This window comes from Cervus elaphus, chromosome 13, assembly GCF_910594005.1.
Source record: "Cervus elaphus chromosome 13, mCerEla1.1, whole genome shotgun sequence".
In the NCBI taxonomy this organism is placed as follows: Eukaryota; Metazoa; Chordata; class Mammalia; order Artiodactyla; family Cervidae; genus Cervus; species Cervus elaphus.
In genome coordinates this window covers 70,230,600-70,243,634 of record NC_057827.1, presented here as the reverse complement: position 1 = coordinate 70,243,634, position 13,035 = coordinate 70,230,600, and the positions used below count along the sequence as shown (strand labels likewise).

The window sequence follows — 13,035 nt, the reverse complement described above, 5'->3', positions numbered from 1 at the left end:
TTTAAGAGACCCCAGGGACGGCTTTCCTCCTAGCGCGGTGTCATCCAGGAAAATAAAAGTAATCTACGCTGCGTGGCGGCTCCTTAATAGCGCGGTGGGGCGGCCGGTGCACGCGGGGTGGGGAGGGCCTTGGGCGTGTGAGCAGGCCGGCACCCTCAGCCAGGGAGGGCTGCGGCTTCTCCGGCCACAAGCGGATGTAGCCCGTTTCCACAGGGCCCTGAAGCCTCCTGGACAGAGGAGTCCCGCATCCCCCTCCCGCCGCCCCCACCCCACACATTCATCACACCCGGGGCAGGGAGGAGGCTGAGAGTGTCCGCAGGTGCAGGGCGAGAAGCCGGGACGGGACTCAGAAGGCAGGATGCGGCCGCATGACCAGCATGACCATCCGGGGAGGCGGCTGTACTGGGCAGGGTGGGGGCAGGGGGCCCGTCCAGCTCAGTTCTCGGAGCTCCTCCCGCCCCGCCCACTCCCCAGCCCAGCCTGCTGCCCTGGACTCCGGCCACCCCAGGTGAGGCCACAGCTCCGCACCCACCACCCCTATGGGAAGATGCGACCGCCCAACTCAGAGGCCTGCAGTGCAGCGGGCAGCTCTGCCCCAGGCCCTGCCCGGGGACAACCAGGGCAGGTGGGCTGGCCCCGAGCCTGCCTGGGCAGGGGAGCAGGACACAGACGTGCACCCGTGGGGTCGGCTCACCTCCAGTGGGCACCGGGGCCCCGCGGCCTGGAAGTCAGGGAAGGGCATCACAAGGACTGCCCAGAACCAGCCTGCCCAGGGGGCTCTGGCCGGACCCTCAGGGTGACCAGATAGATCAGCAGACTGCCAAGGCCAAGGCGAGTCTCCCGCCCTGCTCCTCCCGGAAACAGCCGGGCCCCCCCTCAAGGCCGGGGGGATATCCAGAACCCACACCCCGAGGCTCGAGGGCTCGTGGAGACCAGGAGGATGGGGGAGGCGCCGGGGGAGGCCGGACACCATCTGGCTGTGGAGCCCACGAGCAGAGGGCAGGGCTCAGCCTGCCGGGGCACCTGCCCGCTCCGTGACCCCCTCGGGAGCCCAGGTTCCGGCACGGGCCTCACTCAGCCCCGCCCCGACAGCTCCAGGGCTCCGACAGCGCCCCGGGAGGTGCCCTTCCCCACCAGACATGCCCAGGTCTCGCCACTGGACAGACACTGGGCCCTCGGCCGTTTGCGGCCCCGCCAGCCCCGGGAGGCTGGGACATCCCTGGCCAGCGTCTCTGCCCCATGGTCCGACCGAACTCGGGTGCCCCCTCCTCCCTGCCTGCGCCGGGTCAGCCCCCTGGGGCGGGGAGCCAGGAGGCTGCGCCCCAGCCTGCCGGCACTCCAGGTCTCTGCTCCTACAGGCTCAGCTCAGCAGGGGTGACTCAGAGCGCCCCGGGACAGCATGCTCCACTTTGATGAAATCCAGGCTCCTTCACACCTGGGACAAGCCCGTCAGCCACTGGGGACTGCATCTCAACTCACATGGCCTGGGGTGGGTGGGGGGCTCATCTCTGCAGGGCCCAGCTTGCTGGGGGCGCAGACCTGGTTTCTGGGCAGTGGGGATGGGCGAGAAGACCCCACACTCAAGACTCTGAATACCCACTGCTCTGCTGGGGAGCAGTGGGCAGGGGGAGCTCAAGGTGGGACCCACGGGGGCCGTGGGGGTACCTCCCCGTGGTCCGGTTCTGAAGGGATGACTTCCTGCACACACAGTTCTCGTCGTCCTCAGAGGACACCTCCCCCAGGAAGCCTGCCCTGATGCCCCCACTCTCGGCTTCCTCCCGCTACCAAGGGAACCCCTCTCTGCCCTGAGCGTACATGGCTGAGCCCCACCCCGAGGGGACTCTGCAGGGCAGGTGTTGGCCCAGGCCGAGGACCCAGGGGACACGGAGGATGGGGCCGTGAGGGCAGGAGTGAGAGAATGGGTGCGGGAGCGAGTGAGGGAGGAGGGACCCAGCCCCTCTAAGCATCGCCCTGAGCCCCCAGCCCTCTCACCAAATCCCAGAGCCCTTTTTCCGAGGCTCGCAGGCCCTGCTCGCTATTTCACAAAAACAGAAAGGAAAATCTTTGCCTTTTTACAAAGAAAAATTGCCTCTTCCAAACAAGAAGGTAATTTCACAGGCAGTTGGCCTTGACGGTGAGGACTTTACTCACCCCAAGGAGACACAGGGCCCGTTTGGATGTGAGCGGGGTCAGTTACCAGCTTCTGACCTGGGCCACCAGGAGGCTGGAGGACCGGGCCACGCCCCGCACTCCTGGCCTGCTTCCACCCCCGGGAGGGGCCCATTAGGGTCCAACGGTGCAGGGCGGCTAAGGGGGGCCGGACCGCCGAGGCCGAGGCCCAGGGTCCCAGCAGCCCTGACCCTTGTCGTGCCTGCCTGCATTCTCATGTCACCTGGGGCCTTCACCCCGAGGCCCCCAGGCTCCTCGCCGCGGAGTCCCGCTGGCCGGGGGCCTCTGGGCAGCACCCATCCCACCCTGGGCCCCTGCCGGGTACCACCCTGACGTCCCGTGGCCTGGCCGTCCGGGCAGACACAGAGAAGGAGGTGCCCCGAGGCTGCAGTAGAGTGGGTCGGGGGTGCCTGGGAGTGCTGCCCGGAGGGAGTCCACCACCGCCCCTGCCAAGGGGACTCGCAGCAAGCTGGCCCCAAAATCACCCTCCACCATGGCTCACCCATGGCGGGTAAGGGGCTCAAAGGTGGTCGGGAAGACCCAGAAAAGCCCGAGGCTAGTGTGCCGGCCCCCAGGGGGCACTCAGGGACCCCCTGACCCCTGAGACCACCCTATTCTGCCTCCACTGGACAGACACCAGCCTCCTACTCAACCCTCAAAGCCTGCCTCTGTGCCCTCAGCGCGTGGGCGACACTGCTTGGCCCCTTCAAAGACTGCACGCTGCCACCTTGCCCCCAACCAACCGGAAACCAGGGGACAGGGTACAGGCTGGGGGTCGGCTTTGCCCCCTGGGGGCCCACGACCAGGAAGAGAGCGTGCCCTCAGCTTGTTCCTGAGGCCCCCCCAGGGGTCCAGGAGCTCCTCACCTCCGGGGGACTCCAGACAAGCGCCTCCCCAACACAGAACAAAGAAGGGCACAAAGCTGAAACCACCCCCTCAAGACGGTGAAGCATCTGCAGCCCCAAGGAGCAGAGGGTCTTGGACCCAAATCAGGCGCAAGCCCGGGGCAGTGTTCCCAGCTTCAACACCCACCCCCGGACTGGGCCCACGACCCTCAGGAAGCTGCTGAGAGCGGGGGTGTCCAACAGGCTGGCAGTAAGGACAGCCGGCAATGCCCCCAGCCCCAGCCCCCGCGCTTGTTTCTATGGTAACTTCCCAAGGTCAGCAGAGGCAGCCTCGCTCCCTGGAAACAAAAGGAGTGCCCCGTCCCGCGGGCCCTGGAGCCAGGGCGGCCCCGGACCCCCAGGGTGGGTCTTCCTCCCCAGGGGCCCTCAGCCTGGCAAATCTCCAGCAAGCATGGCCTGGAGGGACGTGGCCGCTGCCCCAAAGGCCTGGGACCACCCCCCAGGAATCCAGATTGGCCCTCTGTCCCCTCCACGGGGCTCCTGGGCCGGCTAGGCAGGCCCTACCCACCCCACGGCAGGAGGCCCAGCCCAGCGCCTGGTACCCACCTGGGGCTGTGGGCCGGCACGGTGCCCACCGGCCCAGCGCCCCCGCCGCGCCCTGGCCACCCGCCTCCCCCCCCACTCGCCCACTTCCCACAGCCCCGGGCTGTGCTGATAAGACGCAGGCTCCTGCGACAAGGATGAGCTTATCACGCCCACAGGGGCTGACAGGACAGTGACCTGGGGGGCCGGCCATCACGACTCATTGCCATCATCATACCCGGGACCCTCCTCCCGGCAAGGCGGGCTGGGCACGCGAGGGCACCACCAGCGAGGCGATGTGCCGGGGGCCCCCGAGCAACAGGAGCCCCCAGGACACCCGCCGCAGCTCACGCCAACCTCACCGGTGGCCCAGGGACGCTCCCTCGGGCCCATTCCGCCCCGTGCCCCCAGCTGCAGGACCAGCTGCCCTGAGGCCTGCCTGCCCCTGCCTCCTGTCCACGCCACCCACCCCCTCCCACCGGAACCGGCCCAGGACCGCCTGGGGACGTCCACCAGCTGCGGCTGAGGTCCTCCCGCCGTCAGCACGCGATGCCTCCCAGGAAGCACCACCGGATAAACGAGGAAACCGAGGCACAGAGGGCCCAGAGGGCCCAGAGATCAGAAATGACCTGCCCAAGAATGCCCAGCTGGGAGAGGCCTCCAGACGTACGGTCGCCACAGTGACCCAGGAGGCCCCAAAAACCCCCCTCTGCTCGGCTGGACAGCAGGCAGGCCACAGCCCTCCCCGGAGAGGCCCGCAGGCGGCCAGGCCCCGAGCCCGAGGGCCCCGTCAGGCCACCCCCGGGCCAGGCCCCCAGGAGGACGTACCTGAGGAAGAAGGAGGCTGCAGCTGACGGGCCCGTGGAGCCCCCCGGGGGAGCACCCGCGGCAGGGCTGACCAGGCCCCACGTCTTCGACGCGCCATCGGAGCCCACGGGAGGGGGCCCATCCCGGACCGTGTCCGCCACAGCCACGGCGGCCACCGCTGCTTCAGCCTGGAGGGGAGGAGAAGCCGGCGTGAGGCTCGGGCACCCCGCCCCTCGCCGGGGAGCCAGGGGGACAGATCCCCGCCCCCCAGAGACCAGCATGCTCCCTGGACTCCACGCACATGGGGCCACCAGCTTGGGGCCCCGCGGAGGAGAGGTGGGCACAGATGCTCCCCGCCCGGAGGCCTAGCTTTCCCCCCACTTCAAGCTCCAGAATCGCAGGGACCAACGTGGTCAGGCAGCTGGACAGGGACCCTCCGTCACCCCGGGGTCGGCCGGCTGGGGGCACCCAGAGGCATGCTTAGAGAAGAAACCACAATAAATATTTGTCAGGAACACTAATTGCCCTGTGTGTGATAATGTATGATCTTCCCATCATCTGAAACACTACTCTGGCATTTCCAACTAATTAGCTAAAATAAATTCCAGAAAGGGAGACAGCCTCGTAACATAGCACAAATGTAATTAACCACTCCCCAGGATGGCCCTGGCCAAGTGGAAACCCAGCCGCCATATATTACATTTATACACACGTGTCGGGCGCTGGACCCCGCTGCGGGACCTGGCCTCGGAGGGTGGGTGGACATGGCCCTCTGGCAGGGGAGGAAGCGGCCTGCCTCAGCCCGGCCACTCCAGCCCCAGCCCCTCCCCAAGGGCCCAGCCTCTAGGGCCCCCCAGGCACCACAGCCTGGCCCCTGGGGCTCCTGGTTACACTTGGCCCCGAGGGCGGTCACAACCATCGTCCCAGGCGTCCTCTCTGCTCGACCTGGCAGAAGACAGGGGTCTGTCTGGTGACCCTGCGGGTGAGGAGCCCAGGTAGCAGCCACACTCGAGGGCCCAGTGCCCTCGGGGTCTCCCAAGGGACATGGCCACAGGCCAAGGTGAGACTTCAGCAGAATAAGCCCCCTCGGGCCTCGGGAGGAACGTCCCAGAAGGAAGTCCAGCCGCCTCCCCGCTGGACACCCCTCGGCATGATGGAGGGTCTCAGCACCACCCCCAGCCCACGGTCAGCACCAGCTCCCCACACCTCCCCTGGGACACGGCAAAACCACGTCTGCAGAGGAAGTTCACAGTGAGCCCCAGAGTTTGGGCTGGAAGGAAGCCCAGCGACACCCCCTCACCCCTGCAGCACCAGCAGCCCCCCAAGGCTGCGAGGACAAGTCCCAGCTGGGAACAGCCCAGGCCCCCACCAGGCTTTGTGCTGGCCCACCACGCCCTGCCCCCTGCCTGCGTCCGCCTACAGGGCAGGAACTCCTATGCATCCCTCAGAACCCAACACAGCCAGCCCTCTCCTCGAGGTCACTCCCTGGGCCTGCCCTGGCCTCCCGCAGCCCTCAGACCTCCCCCCGCTTCTCCTGGTCTACCCAGGGCTGCCCGCTCACAGAGAAACCGGGCCATGCTCAGCTACTCAGCACCGCACTCCCCAGCACCCCCAGCTTGTGCCCGCACCCAGAGCACGCCAGGAATCCAGGGCCCAGAGGGATCCTGCGCCTGCCTGGTCCCTCCACATCCCTGGTACCCTGCCCGGCACACAGTAGCTGATAGATACACCTGCCCTCCAGGATCACACAGCCTGGAGGTGAGCCCCGAGCCCCAGGGGGAGGAGGCTGCAGGCACAGAGGGGGTACCCGCTTCTGGGGAACGTTCCCGAGGGGGGGTGAGCCAGGCCCAGACCTGGGCCACTGGGTACTGTTTCTCCTCCTCCAGGAGGTGGTGGGGGCTCAGGGCAAATGAGCGACGTGGGGCAACCGAGGCGCCAGCGGCCTGGGCACAGCCTGGCTCCCCTGCAGCGGCCCAGGGCTCCATGCAGCGCGTCCTGGCCTCAAGCGTCAGTCACCTTCTGTCACCTAACAGACGTGCTCCCTGTGACGGGTCTAGACTCCTCGATCGAGCAGAGTGGTGGAGAAGCGGACTAATGTTAAAAGCTGCAGCACCCCCAGGGCCTGGGCCGAGTCTGGTTGGGGGTCCCCTGTGAGCAGCACAGAGTGGGGCTCCCGAGGCTCACCCCCCACAGCACCCTGCTACCCGCTGCTCCAAGCAGCCCAAGGTGTGCGCCCCATCCAGCAGCCCAGGCCCGCCCAGCCACGCTGCCCCGCACGACCACCTGGATGGCAGCCATGGCCCCCGAGGGCCCCTCCACTCACCCCCGTGGGGCCCGAGCCAGCCCACCTCCCACGCCTGCATCTGTGCCTCCAGCCGGAACGGCTGGCCCCACAGGCAACGGTGCAGGCCACGCGGTGTGCCTGCGGCTGGCTGGGCCCCACACTGACCTGTCGGGGGTCCCGCACGCAGCGCGGCTCCGCCAGCCGCTGAGCTGCCGACACCCAGCTCCGGCCACCGGGAGGCCGCTGCCAGTTCCTGCCGGAAGCAGAGCCCAGACGCGCCAAAAGAAGCCAGGGCGGGGTGGGGGGGGCGCGCGGCAGGGTGGGCAGAGGGGAAGACCACACACACACACGGGGACAGGAGACAGGGGGCCGGGGTGGGCAGGCGGGCGGCCGAACAGAAAGCGTGATGGATGCGCCAGGGCAGCAACGAAAGGAAAGCGTGAAGAGAGGAGAGCGTGAGCGGGGCCCGCCGTCTCGGGAGGCCCCCCGTCTCTGCGGGGTGCCCGCCACTGGGCGCGGGGTTCCACGGAGCACCGCTTGGGAGACACCCACTCCTCAGGAGCCCTCCAGGGCTGAACTCCACATCGGCAAGATCGTGGCCCAGGAAAGGCAGTGCTCCCCAGCTCCCGCAGGGGTATTTCGTGCCAAGAGGTGGGGAGGGCAGAGGAAGGGGTAGCCACGGGGCACAGAGCAGCAGCTGGCCCTGCAGGGCACGGGGCCTGCGCTGAGCACCGGGGCCCCCCTCAGAGCCCTGCCTGGTCATCCCGGGGCCCCAGGGTCGGACTGTCCCTCCCCCGGGTCACAGGAGCAGGCTCATGGGGAAGTGCAGGGGCAGCTGCTCCAAGCTCTGCTCCTTGGGTAGGTAAACTGGGGCTCAGAGGGGCCCCCGTGGCAGTCGGCCAGGCCAGAAGGACAAAGCTCCCCCCACCCCACACCGTTCCCACCACGTCCCCAAGGACAGGTGGGCACCCACCAGGGACCCGGCCAGGGAAGTGGGGGCGGCAAGCCGGCTGGCACAGGGGCAGCAGGAGCGAGGTCCCCAAGCCAGTGCCAGCCTACCTCCATGGACAGAAGGAAATCCTCGCCTACCAAAACAACCTCGCCTCCCACTCAGAGCCGCGCCTCCTCCAGGAAGCCCTCCATCCTCCCTGGAGCGCCTGCACTGCCTCAGCCCCCGAGGCTGACTGCGAAGCCTCTGCTCCAAGTCCTCTTCCCCGGGACCCTGGGTGGGGCCTGGCCCTTGTCGACAAGACTATGGAGGGTTCGCGAAGACTCCTGGGCAGGGGCCCGAGGTGGCCGCACCTTTCACCTGGTTACTCTGCCCCACCCTCAGCGGCCCCAGGCTATGCTACCTCTAGCCGACTTGTGGGGTCAGGAGGCCAAAGCCACAATCTCCAGGCATCTGGCTGCAAACGGATCGCAGTGTCCTGTGAAACACCTGATGGGACCCTACGCTCCTCGGGGAGACCCCCCGGTTCACAGCCGTGTCCCGTGCGGCCGGCCGGGGCAGAGCACTTGGGGGGTGCCCACGGGCACCTCCAACCCCCAGGGCAGCAAAGCTGCTGGAAAACAACTGCCCGACTGTCCCCCTGGGCAGCCCCCGCTGGCGGGAACCATCACAGGACACTTTCCAGGAGGTGGATGACCCGGACAGGGCTGGGCTCTGCGCTGCAGATGGGGGCGTGGGCTACAGTCTCGATCACAGCGTGGCTGGCCGACACGGGGCCCTCTAGATGGCCACGTGCACAGACGGACCCCCGGCAGTCCACGGGGCAGGCACCCAGAACACGCCAGACCCTCACTGCCCACCTGGCCGGCCCAGACCCACATCCGCCTGGAGACAGTCACGCCCGGGGTAGGGGGTGGGGGGTTGTGGCTGATGGGCCGTGGCCAGGATTCATAGCACGTCCCTCCAGAAGTATTTAATTCTACAGCCTAACACGCGGTGTTTTAACACTCCAGGGCCATCTCTAATGATCAATGCCCGGGTTCAGGGGAAATTACCTCATCTCAGTCCTAAAGTTCTATTTATGGTTCTAATAATCTCTCTATTGATCGCCAGGACTGTTGTCTAATTATAAATCCATTCCCACCCACCCTGAACGCAATCAATGCACATATAAAACCAAGAGCGAGCCTTAAACGCTCACGTTTTATGATGTGCAGGCTGCCGGGAGGTCTGCCCAGCGAGAGCCCAGTGACCCACCACCCCCAAGGAACAGGGAGGCAGACAGCCCACCAACGGGGCTGTGCCAACCCGCCCCCTCCCACCGCCAGCTCACCCCCACCTCTGCCTCCTGGGGGTCTCTCTCTACCTGCAAAGCTGCACTCAGCTCCCTCCCCAGGTAAGGAGCCCCCTGGCTGTTCTCACACACCTCTGGCAGGGCCCACCATCTCTGACACTTACCCCCACGCCCACCCAGCCCAATACCACCTCCGCCAGGAAGCCACCCAGCTCTCTGGAGCTCTTGCGGCACATTCCTCCCAGGCAGCCCAGCTCTCGGCCAGGAGGCACCACGGGACTGCACAACAGAGGCTGCCTCCCTCTCCCTGGCCTCGCCCTGGGACTCAGCCAATGGAGGAATCAGACGTGGCGAGGCCACACCCAGGGTGCACCGTCACACCGACCGAAGGCTACTTCAGAAAGTTCAGAAGGCAGAAGCTCTTCCTGGAAGCCCCCCAGCTACCAAGGGCCAGGGAGGGCCCCAGGACAGCGCAGCCTCAGACAGATCGGCCCCAGCAGCGAGTGCCCAGGGGTCCGCTCCCAGCTCGGGCAGGATCTCGTCAAAGGCCACAGTGAAGGCGGCATCATCCAGCCAGCACAGCTCAGCACCTTCAGAGGGGCCAGCAAGCCCAGCGTGGTGGCCGGCCGGGCTCTGCCCTGCAGCGGGGGCTGTGTGGGACTTGATCCCAAGAGCTGTGGTCCCTTTCCAGGGCTTCCACCCCCACAGCCCCTCGGGGGAACACAGGGATCCCAGGAGGAGACACCCACTGGCAAGACAGTGCAGCCTGCTCTGGGGTGCCTGGGAGGTTTCCACGGCCACTTCCGATCTTATCTCCTGTCCCCGGGACTCCACGGTGGGGGCAGGGGGGCACAGAGACACAGCCACAAACACCCGTGTGGGCCCTGGCCAGACCACCCTCAGTCCCGTCTGCTGATAAGGCCTCCAGGCCTCCACACAGACCCTGCCCTCCACTGGGAGGGCTCCTCTGACTTCGTCCGCTTTATGAGGGTCGGCTGGGCCCTGGGTCTCAGCCCCCAGCTGAGCAGCTGGTGCAGCTGAGGCACCCCACCCCCATCATGCAGTGGGGGCCCTCTGGGGAAAGACCCTCCCGGCCCTCAGCTGGCCCCGTGTACCACCAAACCCAAACCAACCCCCCAGTATCCCAGGAAACCCCCGTTCTACAACCCATCCTCTCCTGCCCCCCCGTCCTGGTACCCCTCCTCCTAGATGGGAAACTGAGGGTCACGCAGGACAGTGGGGAGAAACGCCCAGCAGCACAGCCCTGTGACCCACGGGGGTGATGACCCAGCGCCACCCTCCAGAGCTGGGGTCTCCTCAGACCTTGTGGGCTGCCCCCTGCCCCGAGCGCACACGGTCCCCCTGGTCCCCAGAGCTGGTTCCACGAGGCCATTCCACGGCTGTGAGTAACAATCAGGCGGCCCCAGGAGAGGAGCCCTGGAGGGCGGGGGCAGGGGAGCGTCCCAGAGTCAGAGGACACTGGGGAGAAAAAGGGGACAGGCCCCTGGTCGGCCCCTGTGACACTCCCGGTTCTGGGACCTGTCCATGGGGCAGGTGTGTCCCCAGGGCCGCCTGTGCTCCAAGCAGCAGAGGCCTGGATGGGGCGGGACCACAGGAGACGCTGGACGGTGGCCTGACCTCCTCCCAGCAGCCCGCGGGCCCGTCCGCCAACCCCCGGGGCTACTGGTGGTCTCAGAGTGACCAGACCACCCCAACCGTGCGCTACACAGGGCAGGAGCGAGGCTCCAGGGGACGGGAGAGGGCCCTGCCCCCCGACACACCTGACGTGGGCCGTGGGAAGGTCTGGGGCCTCCCCCAACACGCACAGCCCCCCTGCCCTCATGGAAACCGCACCGGGGGGCCACCACCCGCACCTGGGCACTCAGCCCGGTGGAGTCCAGCCCTGCCCGGTGTCCCGGGGGCCCCCAGCCCACCGCACGCAGGGCGCTCACCAGGCACGTCGGTGGCAGGAAGCTGTTGACCCTGGAGACGCTCCACATGCCCTCCAGGCACTGCTGGGCCTGGATGGTGACCGTGCTTAGGGCCCCGCCCAGGCCGGCGGGCGCCACGGACACCTGGACGCTGGGCCCCGACGGCCAGGCCGGCCCCTTCCTTCTGTCCGGCCCCGCGCGGCCTGACTGCCTCCCCGCGGGGCCTGCCGGCGCCGGTCCATCCCTCAGGCTGGGGGCGGTGCTGGGGCCGGGGGGCGCGAGGCTGGGGCCTGCGTGGGGGGCGTCGGTGTCCTCGCGGCTGGTGGGCCCCTGCAGCAGCTGCAGGGCCTCCCGCGTGAGCTGGGTCAGGTGCGTGGCGCAGACATCGCAGCGGCGTTCGGCCTCCGGGCGACACGCGGGCAGCTTGTCCAGAAGCAGAGCCGAGAGGCAGGGGTCCTGGGGAAACAAGAGACGGAGGCGGTCAGGGTCTGGGTGCCAGGACCCACCACCCAGTTCTCACGTCCACGGCAGCCGCCACACCATCCACAACCAACTGATAAGCCCCGAATAGTGCTGTCCGTACGAACCCACCAGAAAATGATCATCGGGGCTTGAGAGGCCCTCGGTGCCCGTGATAGCGGCCCACCTCCTCTCGGGTCATGACCATCCCGTGCTCAGATAATGAGGCATCCACCGGATCCCAGACGATGCAGCCTCCAACAGGCTGCATGCCTAGGCAGCAGCCAGGGCATCTGCAGAAGCGGGGCGGCCACAGCGGGCTGGGGGCAGGCGGTGCCAGGGCCCCAGCTGGAAGCAAATCTATTCCAAAGCCCGTGGACGTGGCACTTGGGGGTGGGGGGCCTCTCCCTGACTTTGCGCCTTCTCTAGTCCTGGTCTGCAGGACCGAGTGGGCAATTCCAGGTCCCCAGGAGGACGGAGGCTGGGCGCGGCTGGCAGGAGGCTGACAAGACGGCCACCACGCTTCATCACAGGTGTGGACTCGGCCCCTGCAGCCTGCCCCCTGCCCTGGGCTGAAGCGGACACCTGGGTCTCCCCGTAACTGCAAGCCGGGTGTCAGGAGCCTAAGAACAGGAGCCAGGGGAGGCCAGCAGAGGCCCTCACCTAGCCTGGAGGGTCAGGGAAGGGGGGGGCTTCCTGGAGGAGGTGACATCTCTGGAAGAAAGAAGATGAAGAGGACAGAGCCAGTTCTCAGGAGGAGCCTCACTGCAGGGAAGCTGTTAAGAGTTCCACTCCCGGGGCCCAGGCCCAGCGCCCCAAGAGCCCACCAGGCTCTGTCTCAGCCCCTCCCCGGGGGCAGTCCCCCAGGGCTCAGGGCCTGCACCAGGGCCAGCCCCTCAGCATTCGTGCCCTTCCCCAGGGACGAGCCCCAACACGTGCGGGTTCCGGGACACTCCCTCCGTGACCACCCAGGACGTTCCCACCACCAGCTGAGAAGGCCGGGGTCTCCACTCCGGCAGCTGGCGGGCCCAGCCCTCCCTGTCACCCCCAGCCTGCAGAACGGGGGCCTCCCCCTCCCTGATCTCAGCTCCCCGCAAAGGTTCTGGCTCCAGCCCAGCTGCCTGGTTGGCCACAAAAGGGACTGTGACCTCCTCAAACCCTCAGATGCAAAGGCCGACGGCAGCATACAAACGGGGGTGCCTCAGGCACCCCAGCCGGGACCCCCGGAGCCTGACCTGCGGCCGGCCAGACCAGTGTCCACAGACCCCTGGGGGGGCTTCACGGGGGTGACGGCTGAGGTCGGGTGGCCTCGCCACGAAGGAACACTCTCGCCAGCATTAGCTGGCGATCGCCCTCCTCTGTGTCCCCAGGACAGGCAGACTCAGAAATGTTTCTGGCTCGGTCCAATCACTGTGATAGAGTGAGGACTGAAATAAATCGAGTCAGGTGACTTTTTTAGTTTCCCAATTTCGAAAGCTTTATGCTCACACTCTACTGTAGGTTCTTCGGTGTACAACAGCGTCGGGTCTAAGAAAAACAATCCAACACTGAAAACCAGTGTGAATTGAAAAACAACGTTGTCAGGAAAACTGCGCTGATAGACTTCCTCAGCGCAGAGGGGCCACAAGCCCTCAGTCAGTAAAAAAACGCCGGATCCACGAAGCATGATCAAGCAAAGCTCGATGAAACGAGGTCAGCCCGTGCCACCCACGCTC

General features: G+C 67.0%; 1 protein-coding gene across 3 annotated transcripts in view; it reads right to left on the bottom strand.

Annotated features, from left to right (window-relative positions):
- The window catches only part of KIF26A (kinesin family member 26A), a 41,013-nt gene that overhangs the window by 17,769 nt on the left and 10,209 nt on the right, over positions 1-13,035 (bottom strand). For 2 of the 3 annotated variants that reach the window (XM_043921714.1, XM_043921715.1), the window contains exons 3-4: positions 10,883-11,317; positions 4,425-4,591 (exon numbers count right to left, since the gene is read on the bottom strand). In XM_043921714.1, the coding sequence (XP_043777649.1) occupies positions 4,425-4,591; positions 10,883-11,317 (602 nt within the window). Of the gene's footprint in view, positions 1-4,424; positions 4,592-9,094; positions 9,619-10,882; positions 11,318-13,035 lie in introns of those variants that run through there. The other variant, XM_043921716.1, reaches the window with a different exon arrangement.